We start from the raw sequence: 16,116 nt of genomic DNA on the forward strand, positions 1-16,116 counted from the left end.
CTGCTCTGGATCATGCACTGTACCTCAAGAGGACTAAACGCCCATATAGAACTTATGCCATTCTCCTGGAAATTTTGTGCTATAGTTACTCAGCACAGGGAGTGACCGGATAAATGCTTCACTGATCAGAATCCTCATGAAGTGAGGTATCCCTTCCAGCTGATCTGCGGAAAGAATGGGCTAAGTCACCAGCAGCAGACCGCCAGTCTCTTGCCTAAGCCATCTGTCCCTACTTGATTGATCATCGATTAAAATCCTACGGACCGCCAGATAGGAAAATTTGTTTCGCTCCTTCTTTGAAGCCTCAGGCTCAGCTCTTTATCCATGTTTTCTGTGGGCTGAGTAACTAAAGTAGGGTCTCCTGGTTAATTCCATTCAGATCAGTAATCTTCCCCTGGAAGCAGCATATCTGGCCAGTTAAATTTCATGGGCAGGAGATATTTGGTATACACCTCTTTAGATGCGGCTAGCTGTGCTGCACTGTCTGTGGCAAATGTCATAAGAACCAGAAGAGCATTATGGCTTCGAGAGCGTTAAGCGGACTTGGCATCTAAAAAACATCTCTGACGTTCCTCTATTATCAGAGTGGCCATTTATATAGAGAGAGGCTGGTTCAGCTTATCTCCGATGCTACGACAGGGAAGAGCAAGTTACTTCCCCAGCAAAGGCTCAAGCGCCCCTTTCGGCGCTAGCATCAAACTTGTTTCCGGATCATTCCGGGCTAGCCCATTTCTTCCACCTCATCAGGGACAAAGGATCCCAGGTCCCCTACACGCCAGCCAGCAGTGGAAGGTTTGACCCAACCAGACTAGATCTAAAGGATCTAGATCCCAGGAATTTTTCGCTCATGTTATCTGGTCGATACTGCCAAGGTAGGCTGCCCCCTACTCCTGTTTTGTCAGGCATAGCTCTCCGTCGTCCTCAATGAATGGGTCAGAGACCTGAGTTTTCCGGATACAAGATCGATATTTCCTCTAAACAAGTTTATTTCCGGATGGTGCCCCCATTCGGTCAATACCTCATAAAAAAAAAAATTCCTGCACCTCACCATCGCGAACAGCTTTTCTCTTCATGGCCTTGCCCTTCAGCCTCACTTCCGCCCCCAGAGTGTTCACAAAGGTCATGGTGGCCGTCATGTCCACCTTACATTTTCGGGTCGTGGTTGTTCTGCCCTTCCGGGACGACCTTCTAGTCAAAAACTCCCCATTCACATCTCTTGTGATAGCCTTTCTTGTCTGGGCTGGCTGATAGACTTAAGCAAGTCTTCCCCCATTCCAGCTCAGCAGATAGGAGCCCGCGCTCTTTGCCACTCATCCCCTCAATCCATTCGCTTTGCCATGAGGGTTTTTGGGTACAATGGTTGCAGCTATTCCAGCTGTCCTCTTTGCTCAACTGCATCTCCATCTCCTGCAGCATGCTCTCTGGCTGCCTGGGACAGGAATCCTTTCCATCAACAATTGGTGTCACTTGCCCCTGCGGGTCAGGCAGGCACTCAGATGGCGGTGGTTGAGCTCTTCCCTGAACCAGGGGAAATCTTTTCTCCTGGTTCAATGGTTTGTGTACCTACCGACACCAGTTTTCTGACTGGGGAGCAGTCTTTTGAGAATGTTCTTGTAGCTTTGTGGGTTAAAGTGCCTGTGAGGTCATGAGTGGGATGATTTAGCGAATCCTGCTTTGAGCAGGGGGTTGGACCAGATGGCCCAGGAGGTCCCTTCCAACTCTACGATTCTATGATTCTATGATTCTATGAGTTCGAATCCCAAGAGACAGAGCCTTGCACGTCTTCCCACAATGAAGCTTCTTACCCATCAAAGGGAAATTTCTCTAAAAATCGCCACACCGCTCATGGGCGCTAGTCAACTCGGGAATCGAGACCCTCGATCAATTCCTGGAGATCCGAGCGATTTGGCTAGCACTGCAACAGTTCCATTACCTTCTGGCTAATCACCCCATCTGAATTCAATTCCACAGCGCCACGGCAGTGGCATTCATCAAGGGGCTACCTGCAGCAGGGCGGCCATGTGCGAGGAAGCTCCCATTCTTCGATGGGCAGAGTAGAAACTCTGATTTCCGCAGTGCTCATCCTGAGCGTAGAAAGCTGCGTGGCAGACTTCCTCTGCCGTCAGGGTCTTACCTCAGGCGAGTGGGAACTTCATCCGGAAGTCTTCCAGCAGATCTGTCTTTGCTGGGGAACTCCGGATGTGGATCTGATGGTGTCCAGACTGAATGACAAAGTACTCGAGGTCATAGCTCGGTCTCAAGATCCAAAAGCCATCGCAGTGCATGCTCTGGTTCTTCCACGGTACCAGTTCCTTTTCCCGTATGTTCTTTCTCCTCTTCCGCTTCTTCCGAGAGTCTTTAGAAAGTGGAAAGGGTCCCAGTGATCCTGGTTGATCCGGATTGACCACATCAGGCGTTTACGGAGCTAGTACAACTCGTCACTGACGTTCTCTGGTGATTGTCGGATCGTCTAGCTCTGCTCTCCAGGACCGATTTGCCACCAGAACCTAGGGGTCCTGTGTTTCTCAACTTGGCCATTGAATCCTGAGTTCTGACCCAGGCGGGATTCTCACAACAAGTTGTCAGTGACTACTGCTTGTAAGCCTGCCTTAGTATGCATCTATCATCGGACCTGGACAACCTTTTTGCTTGGGGCAGGGATCATGGACGCCTTCCCCATTTTAGACATCCTTAAAAACGATCTGGACTCAAGACTGGCGCCCAGCTCTATGAAAGTCCAGTTTTTTGGCCTTATCAGTCTTATTCCTACGTAGGATTGAAACAAAACTGCAAGTAAGGACTTTCATGCAGGGAGTTTCACATGTGGTACTTCCATACCACAAGCCGCTAGATCCTTAGGACCATGATTTGGTCCTGGGGTCTTACAGAAAACTCCTTTTAATCCACTTCATGATGTCGCTGACTTTACTGTCCTGAAAGGTCGCCTTTTTTGCTGCGGTTTTGTCAATCAGGCGAGTTTTCAGAGCTAACTGCTCTGCCCTTTCAGACGTCTTTCCTTATTTCCATCAAGGCAAGGTTGTCCTCAGACCGTCTCGTCCTTTTTGCCGAGGTGGTCTGGTACTTCCACCGTTATGAGGACATCGTTCTTCCCTCGTCCTGTTCGGCACCAGTCTCCAAAGTGGAATGGGTTCTCCACACTCTGGAAGAAGTGAGAGCTCTGAGAAGGTACGTCTCGAGGATGGCGTCCTTCCGAAGGTTGGACGTTTTATTCGTCACATGGAAGGGTTTAGCCGCTTCAACGGCCACGATAGCCAGTTGGATTCATTCCACCATCCAGGAGTCCTCCTGCGTCAGGGGCCAGCCTATCCCAGTGGAGATCAGGGTACACTCCACTCGATTGATAGGGACTTCTTGAGCTATTTGGCACCAGGCGTTGGCAGAGTAGGCCTGCAAGGCTGCTGTTTCCTCCAGTCCGCACACATTCTTAAAGCACTATAATCACACCCAGACTTCCGCTGGTGCGAGTGTGGACAGGTGGATTTGACAGGCCGCGGTAACGCACTTTTAGGCAGCGGTTACGCAACGCCTGATCGGTTATGTTGTCCCCACTCAGGGACTGCTTTGGGATGTCCCATCGTCTGTCTCTCACAATGAGGCGAAGGAGAAATAGGGATTTTTGTGTACTCACCGTAAAATCCTTTTCTCCGAGCCAATCATTGGGGGACACAGCAACCTCCCTGTTAATGGTTTTGTGCTTATTCTGTAATTTGACATGTTATACTCTTATATTATTGATCCACTGCTTTTGCACTGAACTGGTTCTCTGGGAGCCAGCATGAGGATGTATACTGCAGAGGAGGAGCTAACTTTCTTTGTATTACTTAGTGTCAGCCTCCTGGTGGCAGCAGCATAACACCCAAGGTCTGTGTCCTCCAATGATTGGCTCGGAGAAAAGGATTTTACAGTGAGGACACAAAAATCCCTATTTTCCCTGCGTTCTGTTCTTTGCATTGAAAGTGCTGCTTATCTAGAGAGAGTTCTGCTAGAAAGTCTAAAATATAACTGTACCCCTCTGATAGGGCCATCATTGACCTCATCAGCACAGTGGATGATTAGGGGAATTGCATTCATAGCCTAGCCCATCGCTTGTATAGGATCCAAATGATCGCACCAACCTAGAGAATGAAGTGGCCACAATTACTTGGTAAAGCTGTGGTGGGTACTTTATTTTATTCGTCTGATCAACATAAATGCAGGAAGTTGGACTTGTGCCGATCACACAAATCCTTTGAAAAGGAGCTCCTTATTAACTCTGCCTTCAAATATGGTAAATGGAGAAAGTATAGTCCAAATTCATTAAATGATATGGACACCAACTGGGACATTTTGTTTTCTTAGGCTGGTCTCACACTTGCGTTTTTTGCGCTGTTTTTTAGCGCAAAAAAAGCATGCGTTTTTCCCCCCATACTTTAACATGGGTGCGCATTCACATGCATTTGTACGCGTTTGTATGCGCATGCGGTTTTTTGTAGTGTGCGCTTGGGCGCACAAAATGCATCCTGTTGCAATTTTTTGTGCGTTCGACTTGCCCCCAAAAAACGCATGTGCATGCAATGCGGTTTTTTTACAGTAAAACACCCATTGTAGTCTATGGGTGCGCATTATAATGCGCACGTATGCGCAAAAAAAGCGCCAAAACCCGCAAAAAAAAGCACACAAACGCATGATGCGTTTTTTTCATGCGTTTGTGTGCGCAAAAAGCCTTAAGTGTGAAAATAGCCTTAAGGGGAATATGGTAGCAGATTTTTATTATGTAATCCGAGAGCAGCACGGTGTAGAGGCTGAAAGCCTCATTGCAGAGATGTGTAACATACTTCATCTTCATCATCTCTGCTCGCAGTCGGCCCCAAAGAACTTATGTGGTCCTGATGATGTGATAGACTCACAGGCTCAGGACAGAGCATCACAGTTCTGTTTTGTAATAATGAGCCATACACCTGTGTGAGTTTCCACTGCGGCACCGCATGTTCCCCATTTGGTGGTGCCCATCTGTTGAATTTCTGTTCTTCTGGTTGTTCGTAGGTCCAACCCTGAGGACAAGACATGTTAGAGGCGAAAGATGATTAAATATTATCTAGTTGCGGAAGGTTTTTTTTTAATTATTATCTGACCATTTTTGGCTGGTTCGCGAAGCAGCATTGTCAGACCGCTGTAATGTTTCCTAATATAAGGTCAGTAATGCTTTCACCTTCCAATAATAACATTGTGCTGGGTACGGATCATCCAGCAATAAGCACAAACTGCTGTCATTGAGCCGCCACATTTCATCAAACGGGAAATTCGTCTCAATTACAGTTTGCTAGATAGTGCTAATGGGGGCAAATACAAGAATGGCACAGGGCAATGGCAGGGAGCGAACCCGCCCGCCTGTCACTGCAAAGATCAGTGTTATTGTTCGTATGACAGATGATCACTATGTGATACAAGGCCGTTCTCATATCCCTTAATGGGGCTTTGTAACGGATAGACCTGTGATTGCACCTAGTGCTTCTTCACCAGTAGTAAGAAGTGTATTCTAAGAGGCACGGCGATCATTATGATTTTTAAGAATCCACATCTGGTAAAGATTCACTTCTGGTCCATCTGAGCAACCACATTTAAAAGGAACCTGTCAAATGGTGGCCCCTAAACCACTTCCATGGTGATCAACTTTTGGGGGCTGCCCGGGAAGCAAAATTTAAAAATTATACATATATACACTCACTGGCCACTTTATTAGGTACACCTGTCCAACTGTGTGTTAAGACTTAATTTCTAATCAGCCAATCACATGGCGGCAACTCAGTGCATTTAGGCATGTAGACATGGTCAAGACAATCTCCTGCAGTTCAAACCGAGCATCAGTATGGGGAAGAAAGGTGATTTGAGTGCCTTTGAACGTGGCATGATTGTTGGTGCCAGAAGGGCTGGTCTGAGTATTTCAGAAACTGCTGATCTACTGGGATTTTCACGCACAACCATCTCTAGGGTTTACAGAGAATGGTCCGAAAAAGAAAAAAAATCCAGTGAGCGGCAGTTCTGTGGCCGGAAATGCCTTGTTGATGCCAGAGGTCAGAGGAGAATGGGCAGACTGGTTCGAGCTGATAGAAAGGCAACAGTGACTCAAATTGCCACCCGTTACAACCAAGGTAGGCAGAAGAGCATCTCTGAACGCACAGTGCGTCGAACTTTGAGGCAGATGGGCTACAGCAGCAGAAGACCACACTGGGTACCACTCCTCTCAGCTAAGAACAGGCATCTGATGGCTACTTTCAGCAGGATAATGCGCCATGTCATAAAGCTCGAATCATCTCAGATTGGTTTCTTGAACATGACAATGAGTTCACTGTACTCAAATGGCCTCCTCAGTCACCAGATCTCAATCCAATAGAGCATCTTTGGGATGTGGTGGAACGGGAGATTCGCATCAGGGATGTGCAGCCGACAAATCTGCGCCAACTGTGTGATGCCATCATGTCAATATGGTCCAAAATCTCTGAGGAATGCTTCCAGCACCTTGTTGAATCTCTGCCACGAAGAATTGAGGCAGTTCTGAAGGCAAAAGGGGGTCCAACCCGTTACTAACATGGTGTACCTAATAAAGTGGCCAGTGAGTGTATATACTTTTTTCTGTGTTTCTTATAAAATTTTACGCATAAGATCTGAGAGCCACTTTGTACATGACATTGATACAGTTGCATCCTGTGACAGAGTAGGGAGCTTTGAACCCCATGATCTCTGTCTTGTAAGCCACTGGCCACTTTAAGACTATGACCCACAAAGCGTTAACGTGGTGGTGCCATGATGAGCAATAGCTCAGGCTGCGTTGGCCTGCTCAGTGTGCGTGGGAGAAGAGAACTTGATTGCTCTCAATAAGTGAGAATAAACTTTACTTTTTTGTTGGGGAATGGCACAATAGTGGCATTATTACTTTCAGAGGGGACATTATTACTTTTAAAAGGGGCACTAAGGGGTTATTAATACTTTCTAAAGGAGTCACTTAGGGGGCATTATTACTCGGTCAAGGGGTACAATACTTTCCTCGACCCAGGTGTTGGCAACCCACATTACGCCTCTGTCATTTTCAATTAAGGGAAATAATGAAACAAGGTGTACTTGCCTCGACTTTATCTGCATGCTGTCCATACATCAAAACACTTTCTCACTCAGTCATCCACCATTAGGCGCATGCACAGATGAAACAAGGGCCAGCACTTTATATCACTGCATATGGTTTCGGCCTAGACTTTGTGACAATTTCCAGAAACATCAAACTCCTTTGTACTTTCTTTGGCCTCATCATCAGTTGCCATCAGATTTCCTTCTATCAATGTTGTTAATTTTTCAAAATAATAAAGGTGTTGTCCCATGAAGATCAATTATCACCTATCCAAAGGACAAGTGAAAATTTATAGATTCTTGCACAGATCAGCAGAGTTCGGCACTTTTATCTCCATTGGAATGGAGCGGCACTGCGCACGCTCAAACGTTGCTCCTTTCATTCACTATAGGGAGGTCAAGAGCAGTGCTCAGCTTTTTTCAGTAGACCCATGGATAATGAATTGGGCAACAGTCAGGGATGCGCACTGCTGCTCCATTCTACTATGGAGATAAGTGTGCTCCGTTTTGCCGCCAGTGCCGACCCCAGCGTTATACCCCCACCGATACATACGGTAAGTTATCACCTGTCCCAATGATAGGTGATCATTTATCTTCACTGGACAACCCCTTTACTGATCAGATATCCTTAGTATTATTACTATGCATGATAAGCAATACATATACAGTATACAGCTCAGATGCTAATCAAAGAACATTAACAAGATTTACTGTGAGCTGTAGCTATGTGATTACTATCACTTGCATAAGCTTATTTAGCTTCAAAGATATCAAGGATACACCATTTTTTTTTATTAAAGACACTGAGTAAAAGCCCCCTATTTATTTGTTGGAATGTTGGAAATCTACAGGTGGCTGACAGCCCCCAAATCAGTATCAAAGCTCTATATATCAGGGGTTTACTTTGGATAATGTCTTCTTGTTGGAAGGATCCCCAGTGGCAAAGCTTGAAGCTTTTCATACAGGCCAAAAGGATGACCCATGCACCCATTGTAGTTACGCCCCTGCATGTCCAATATCTGGGCCCTCCAGTGATCAACAATTTGTGGACAAACAAGGATGTATTCAGTTTCCCTATAGGAGAAAATAAGCATTACACAGAGACCAGTCATTCCAGTAGCAATTCTGGACAGGTCCTTAGTACAAGAACTGCTCTTTCTAACCCCTTTCTCAAGAAATGTGAATTCTGTAGAATATCCCTCCCCATTAACTCTGAATAATAGGGTATATGAATACTTGACAACCCCTTTAACATCTTCAGGTACATCATCAACCGTGTCTCAGCCTTTGATGCGGGCTCACACACTGAGCCCGCATCTTTTCCCCACGAAAGTGCCTCTAACAGCCGTGGATGGATCAGAGATCCACCCACGGCTGTTAACCAGATAAATGCCGCTGTCAATCACTGATAGCAGCAGTTAATATGTGCAGACAGGAAGCGCATCATTAATCCCACCCTTCGGCGTGCCCCTCACTTGATTGCGAGGGTTGTCTTGACAGCCGCGGGTCTGCTGAAGATCCTTGTGTTTTTTCACTACTTAAATTTAAAAAAAAAAACATACATGTTTGGTATCTGCATACTCATTCTGACCTGGTGAATCACAAAATGTTTTGGTATATAATTGTTTAATATTTTTAAAATATGCATTTTTTTTTTTAATGATAACACCTCTAGCCCTAGGACCCAGAACGAGGGGCCGGTCAAGCGGTACTTGGTGCTGAAAGCATGTGTGTTTGAGTCTGTTTTCTCTCTGTCTATTTTAAGACTCCCCTTAGTCAGGAGAATAGAAGCCACTGACTGCTCCCGTTGCTGCAATGACACCAGTCTCTCCAGAGAGATCAGGGGAGAATTGATCTTGGGGAACACATCAGCACCCCACTGAGGAAGTGACTACAGAAGAATGGAAACTTTGTGCCCTTCTGAGGTCGATAGGGCTTCTGAAGTCTCCTTCTGCCTGGAGGAGGATGTCTGTCCAGAATCTGTTCTCAACAGCGAAGAAGCTGAGGATCTCACACAGAGGTACGCTGATGTAGCCCCCCCAAAAAATCAGCTTGGGTGTGTCGAGCATTACAGCTGTTAGAGCCGCACAGGGGTCTTCCTATAATCCCTTAACATACGATTGCCTGAGAGTGATCTGTGTTACTCCACAGCTTGTTCTGTCTGTGCAAAGGTTTTTTTTTCTATTTAAAGATGCATCAGAAGTGACAGCTGTGGAATATTTGCCTGCGCCCCTCCCCTGTCGTTCTGGAAGATGGTCACATAATGATCCTATGCTGTCATGTGTGATGTGCCAGTTGTGTGTCATACCTACTGATGAGATTTTGGTGACATCATTTATGCAATGCATATATCTGGCATTGAGTCACACTTATATTTAACCTTTCAGCTTCTTCTGCCTAGATTAATTAATATATTTCTATCTCTTTCATATACTGCTATCTATATAATCATATACTTATATTCTGTAAATTTAAAAAAAAACTGCATACATTAATAAATACATTTTTAGACCTGATGGGACAGGTGTAAATGCTTTGAAAATCCATATCCGAATGTCTGCATAATCTTCACTTTCCCTAGTCCAGTTCACAATAAATAAATAAATAAAATGCACATTTTGGTTCCAGGATTATAAAGTTATTCTGACATAGATTTCAAACTAAACACACCAGTCTTATCAGGTCTTAGGCTAGTTTCACATTAGCGTTTACGGCCGCAGCGTCGGGCTGCGCCCTGCCGCGCCTCCGCCAGTAGCTCCTCCTACGGACGCATGACTCTGCATGTGTCCTGTGTCCCCTATCTTTAGCACTGGGGACGCAGGCCGTGCGCAGTATGCGTTTGGTGGCGCATGCGTCCTTTTGACGCTGCGCCGACCAGCGCCAAACGCAACAGGTTGCAATTTGGTGCGCTCGGCGCAGCGTCAAAAGGACGCATGCGCCGCCAAACGCATTCTGTGCACGGCCTGCGTCCCCAGTGCTAAAGATAGGGGATGCAGGACGCATGCAGCGTCATGCGTCCGTAGGCGGAGCTACCAGCGGAGGCGAGGCAGGGAGCGGGGCTTAGCGGCGGCCGTGCGCAGCCCAATGCTGCGGCCGTAAACGCTAATGTGAAACTAGCCTTAGAGATCCATTTAATAGTCTCTGCAGTTTTTGTGAAATCTGCTGACAGATCGGCTTTTAAATGATTTGCATGAACAGTTTGTGAAGTTTTCTAAGGTTAATATAATTAGATATGAGAGGGCCAAGTGTATTCCTACCACTTCATATAATATTATCTGCCATTGTAAGGCACTCAAATGTTCATCATGGGGCTTAGTGACCAATAGACTGAACAGAGCAATGAAACATTGGTGCACTGCAATGGCAGACTCCTCGATTATTAAACCATAGGCCAGGGTCTCATCCAATTATGCTTATCACACTCATCAGAGTTTGATTAGAGTATGATCACAGCGTGATCCAAATTTTCTCGGATAAGGAGCAGATGGAATACAAATTTCTCCATCTTCTTCATTCTGTCAGATGTCATCATAGTGCAGTATGATTTTTTTTTTTTTTAAATCCACAAACTGATTGACTTGCATGGCGGAATGTGATCTAAATAGGGGATGCAAGTCGTGCATTGTGCGATTTTATCCTTGGACAGACTCACTCGGAGGAAAAAGTAGGACATGGGCACAGCCCCAATGGTCTGGGTGCTATCCAATGTTTTGTCAGATCGCACTCAGACCAAAAATGCGGTAGTCTGCACAAGCCCTTACTATCACACGAGCGCAAAACATTTGCTCTAGTTTTATTGACATCTGCACAAAGAATGAAACAAATGATCAGTGCCATAAAATCTAAAATGAATACATACAGTATATAAATAAATATACACTGTGTGTGTGTGTATGTGTGTGTATGTATATATATATATATATATATATATATATTATACACATACAGTGCCTTGCGAAAGTATTCAGCCCCCTGGAACTTTTCAACCTGTTCCCACATATCATGCTTCTAACATAAAGATACCAAATTTAAATTTTTGGCGAATAATCAACAACAAGTGGGACACAATTGTAAAGTTGATCAAAATTTATCGGTTATTTTAAATTTTTGTGGAAAGTCAAAAACTGAAAAGTGGGGCGTGCAATATTATTCGGCCCCTTTAACTTAACACTTTGTTGTGCCACCTTTGGCTGCGATTACAGCTGCAAGTCGCTTGGGGTATGTCTCTATCAGTTTTGTACATCGAGAGACTGGAATTCTTGCCCATTTTTCCTTGGCAAACAGCTCGACCTCAGTGAGGTTTGATGGAGATCGTTTGTGAACAGAAGTTTTCAGCTCTTTACACAGATTCTCAATTGGATTCAGGTCTGGACTTTGACTTGGCCATTCTAACACCTGGATATGTTTATTTGTGAACATTTCATTGTAGATTTTGTTTTATGTTTGGGATCATTGTCTTGTTGGAAGACAAATTTCCGTCCCAGTCTTGGGTCTTTTGCAGACTCTCACAGGTTTTCTTCAAGAATGGTCCTGTATTTGGCTCCATCCATCTTCCCATCAATTTTTACCATCTTCCCTTTCCCTGCTGAAGAAAAGCAGGCCCAAATCATGATGCTGCCACCACCATGTTTGACAGTGGGGATGGTGTGTTCAGCGTGATGAGCTGTGTTGTCTTTATGCCAAACATACCATTGTTGCCAAAAAGTTCGACTTTGGTTTCATCTGACCAGAGCACCTTCTTCCACGTTTGGTGTGTCTCCCAGGTGGCTTGTTGCAAACTTTAAACGATACTTTTTATAGATATCTTTGAGAAATGGCTTTCTTCTTGTCACTTTTCCATAAAGGCCAGATTTGTGCAGTGTACGACTGATTGTTGTCCTATGCACAGACTGTCCCACCTCAGCTGTAACATAGTTATTAAGGTTCAAGGGAGACTTTAAGTCCATCTAGTTCAACCCATATCCTGTCCTAACCTGCCCTAACATGTTGATCCAGAGGAAGACAAAAAAAATCCCATGTGGCAAACAGTAAGCTTCACATTGGGGAAAAAAATTCCTTCTCGTCTCCACATACGGCAATCAGACTAGCTTCCTGGATCAACGCAATATTAAGGAAACTAGTGTATATACCCTGTAATATACTTTTCAAGAAAGGCATCCAGTCCCTTCTTAAATTTTAGTAGGGAATCACTCATTACAACATCATATGGCAGAGAGTTCCATAGTCTCACTGCTCTTACAGTAAAGAATCCGCGTCTGTGAGTATGCTTAAACCTTCTTTCCTCCAGACGTAGAGGATGCCCCCTTGTCCCCGTCACAGGTCTAAGAGTAAAAAGATCATTAGAAAGGTCTTTGTATTGTCCCCACATATATTTATACATTGTAATAAGATCACCCCTAAGCCTTCGATTCTCCAAACTAAATAACCCCAAGTGTAATAGCCTGTCTTGGTATTGCAGACCCCATAGTTCCCTAATAACCTTGGTCGCTCTTCTCTGCACCCTCTCCAGTTCAGCTATGTCTTTCTTATACACCGGAGACCAGAAGTGTACACAGTATTCTAAGTGTGGTTGCACTAGTGACTTATATAGAGGTAAAATTATGTTCTCCTCATGAGCATCTATGCCTCTTTTAATGCATCCCATTATTTTATTTGCCTTTGCAGCAGCTGCCTGACACTGGCCACTAAATGTGAGTTTGTCGTCCACCCATACAACCAGGTCTTTTTCAGTGACAGTTTTGCCCAGTGTTTTACAATTAAGCACATAATTATACATCTTATTCGTTCTACCCAAGTACATGACCTTACATTTATCCCCATTAAAGCTCATTTGCCATTTATCAGCCCAAGCTTCTAGTTTACACAAATCCTCCTGTAATATAAAATTGTCCTCCTCTGTATTGATTACCCTGCAGAGTTTAGTGTCATCTGCAAATATTGAAATTCTACTCTCTATGCCCCCTACAAGGTCATTAATAAATATGTTAAAAAGAAGCGGGCCCAAAACTGACCCCTGTGGTACCCCACTGCTAACCGTGACCCAGTCCGAGTGTGCTCCATTAATAACCACCCTTTGTTTCCTATCCCTGAGCCAGCTCTTAACCCACCTACACATATTTTCCCCTATCCCCATTGTTCTCATTTTATGTATCAACCTTTTGTGTGGCACCGTATCAAAAGCTTTTGAAAAGTCCATGTACACCACGTCCACTGCATTCCCTTGATCCAGTCCAGAACTTACTTCATAAAAGCTTATCAGATTAGTCTGACAGGAACGTTCCCTTGTAAACCCATGTTGATATTGGGTCATGAGGTTATTCTTCTCCAGATACTCCAGTATAGTATCTCTTAGAAAACCCTCCAGGATTTTACCCACAGTTGAGGTTAAACTTACTGGCCTATAATTTCCGAATTCAGTTTTTGTCCCCTTTTTGAATATTGGCACCACATTTGCTATACGCCAGTCCTGTGGTACAGACCCTGTTATTATCGAATCTTTAAAGATTAAAAATAATGGTCTATCTATGACTGGGCTTAATTCCTGCAGTACTCGGGGGTGTATCCCATCCGGGCCCGGGGATTTGTCAATTTTAGTGATTTTTAGACGCCGCCATACTTCCTGCTGGGTTAAGCAGGTGACATTTAATGGAGAATTTTTATCCCTGATCATGTTATCCGTCATGGGATTTTCTTGTGTAAATACTGTTGAAAATAAGTCATTTAGCATATTGGCTTTTTCCTCATCCTCATCCACCATTTCACCCAGACTATTTTTAAGGGGACCAACACTATCATTTTTTAGTTTCTTACTATTTATGTAGTTAAACAATATTTTGGGATTATTTTTACTTTCTCTGGCAATGAGTCTCTCTGTCTCAATCTTTGCTGTCTTGATTTGCTTTTTACAGAATTTATTTAATCTTCTGTATTTAGTTAATGCCTCATCACTACCTACTTGCTTTAATTCTCTAAATGCTTTATTTTTATCTCTTATTGCACCCCTTACAGCTCTATTTAGCCATAGTGGTTTCCTCCTATTTCTCGCATGTTTATTCCCATACGGTATATATTGTGCACAGGTCCTATTCAGGATGCTAATAAACGTCTCCCATTTTCTTTGTGTATTTTTATGTCTCAGGATATCGTCCCAGTTAATTGCACCAAGATCATCTCTCATCCGTTGGAAATTTGCCCTCCTGAAGTTTAGTGTCCTTGTAACCCCTCTACTACACATCTTATTAAAGGATACACGAAAACTTATTAATTTGTGATCACTATTACCCAAGTGACCTCCAACCCTTATATTTGATATGCGGTCTGGCCTGTTGGTTAATATTAGGTCTAGCAGTGCCCCCCCTCTTGTTGGGTCCTCAACCAGTTGTGAAAGGTAATTGTCTCTCATAGTTGTCAAAAACCCATTACCTTTGCCGGAACTGCAAGTTTCGGTTCCCCAATGTATTTCAGGGTAGTTGAAGTCCCCCATAATAATGACTTCTCCTTGAGTCGCAGCTTCATCTATTTGCTTTATGAGGATATTCTCTGTTGCTTGCATTATTTTTGGAGACTTATAACAAACCCCTATCAGTAATTTATTATTTTCCCCTCCTCCCCTAGAGGTAGATCTCTGCAGGTCATCCAGAGTGATCATGGGCCTCTTGGCTACATCTCTGATCAGTCTTCTCCTTGTTTGAGATGAAAGCTTAGAGAGACGGCCGGGTCTTGGTAGATTTGCAGTGGTTGATACTCCTTCCATTTCAATATGATCGCTTGCACAGTGCTCCTTGGGATGATTAAAGTTTTGGAAATCATTTTGTATCTAAATCTGGCTTTAAACTTCTCCACAACAGTATCACGGACCTGCCTGTTGTGTTCCTTGGTCTTCATGATGCTCTCTGTGCATCAAACAGAACCCTGAGACTATCACAGAGCAGGTGCATTTATACACAGAATTGATTACACACAGGTGGATTATATTTATCATCATTAGTCATTTAGGACAAAATTCGATCATTCAGAGATCCACAATGAACTTCTGGAGAGAGTTTGCTGCACTGAAAGTAAAGGGGCCGAATAATATTGCACACCCCGCTTTTCAGTTTTTGACTTTCCACAAAAATTTAAAATAACCAATAAATTTCATTCAACATCACAATTGTGTCCCACTTGTTGATTCTTCACTAAAAATTTACATTTGGTATCTTTATGTTTGAAGCATGATATGTGGGAAAGGTTGAAAAGTTCCAGGGGGCTGAATACTTTCGCAAGACACTGTGTGTGTGTGTATGTGTGTGTTTATATGTGTGTGTGTATATATATATATATATATATATATATATATATATATATAGGCTATTTAACCCGTTCTACGCCCGGCTGGTGAGCATTTTGATTGGTATATGGTCTCCCTTCCTGGTATGTGCTGCCCCCCTCCTATCCTGGTATGCATGGTACCCCTCATCCCTATCCTGGTATGTATGGTCGCCTCACCCCCCCAATCCTCATATGCATGGCACTCTATTCATCATCCTGGTATGCATGGTCCCTTCACCCCACAATCCTGGTATGCATGGTACCCCCTCATCCCTATCCTGGTGTGCATGGTACCCTCACCCCCCAATCCTGGTATGCATGGTACCCCCTCATCCATATCCTGGTATTCATGGTTCCCTCACCCCCCAATCCTGGTATGCATGGTACCCCCTCATCTCTATCATGGTATGCATGGTCCCTCACCCCCCAATCCTGGTATGCATGGTCCCCTCACCCCCCAATCATGTAATGCATGGTCCCCTCACCCCCCAATCCTGGTATGCATGGTACCCTCACCCCCCAATCCTGGTATGCATGGTCCCCCCTCATCCCTATCGTAAGATGTATGGTACCCCCTCACCTTCTAATCCATGTATGCATGGTCCCCTCATCCCCAATCCTGGTATACATGTCACCCCTTACGTCCCAATTCTGGTATGCATGGTCCCCTCATCCCCAATCGTGGTA

The 16,116-nt window shown here is 44.3% G+C and overlaps 1 protein-coding gene across 3 annotated transcripts in view; it reads left to right on the plus strand.

The window, feature by feature from the left end:
* The first annotated feature begins 8,876 nt into the window (after positions 1-8,876).
* Positions 8,877-16,116, plus strand: part of CMYA5 (cardiomyopathy associated 5) — a 137,553-nt gene continuing 130,313 nt past the window's right edge. For all 3 annotated transcript variants that reach the window (XM_073584170.1, XM_073584171.1, XM_073584172.1), the window contains exon 1: positions 8,877-9,139. In XM_073584170.1, the coding sequence (XP_073440271.1) occupies positions 9,021-9,139 (119 nt within the window). In that variant the 5' untranslated portion in view covers positions 8,877-9,020. The remainder of the gene's footprint in view (positions 9,140-16,116) is intronic.

Source organism: Dendrobates tinctorius, unplaced genomic scaffold, assembly GCF_039654945.1.
Source record: "Dendrobates tinctorius isolate UK_male_01 unplaced genomic scaffold, ASM3965494v1 ptg000083l, whole genome shotgun sequence".
NCBI lineage: Eukaryota > Metazoa > Chordata > Amphibia > Anura > Dendrobatidae > Dendrobates > Dendrobates tinctorius.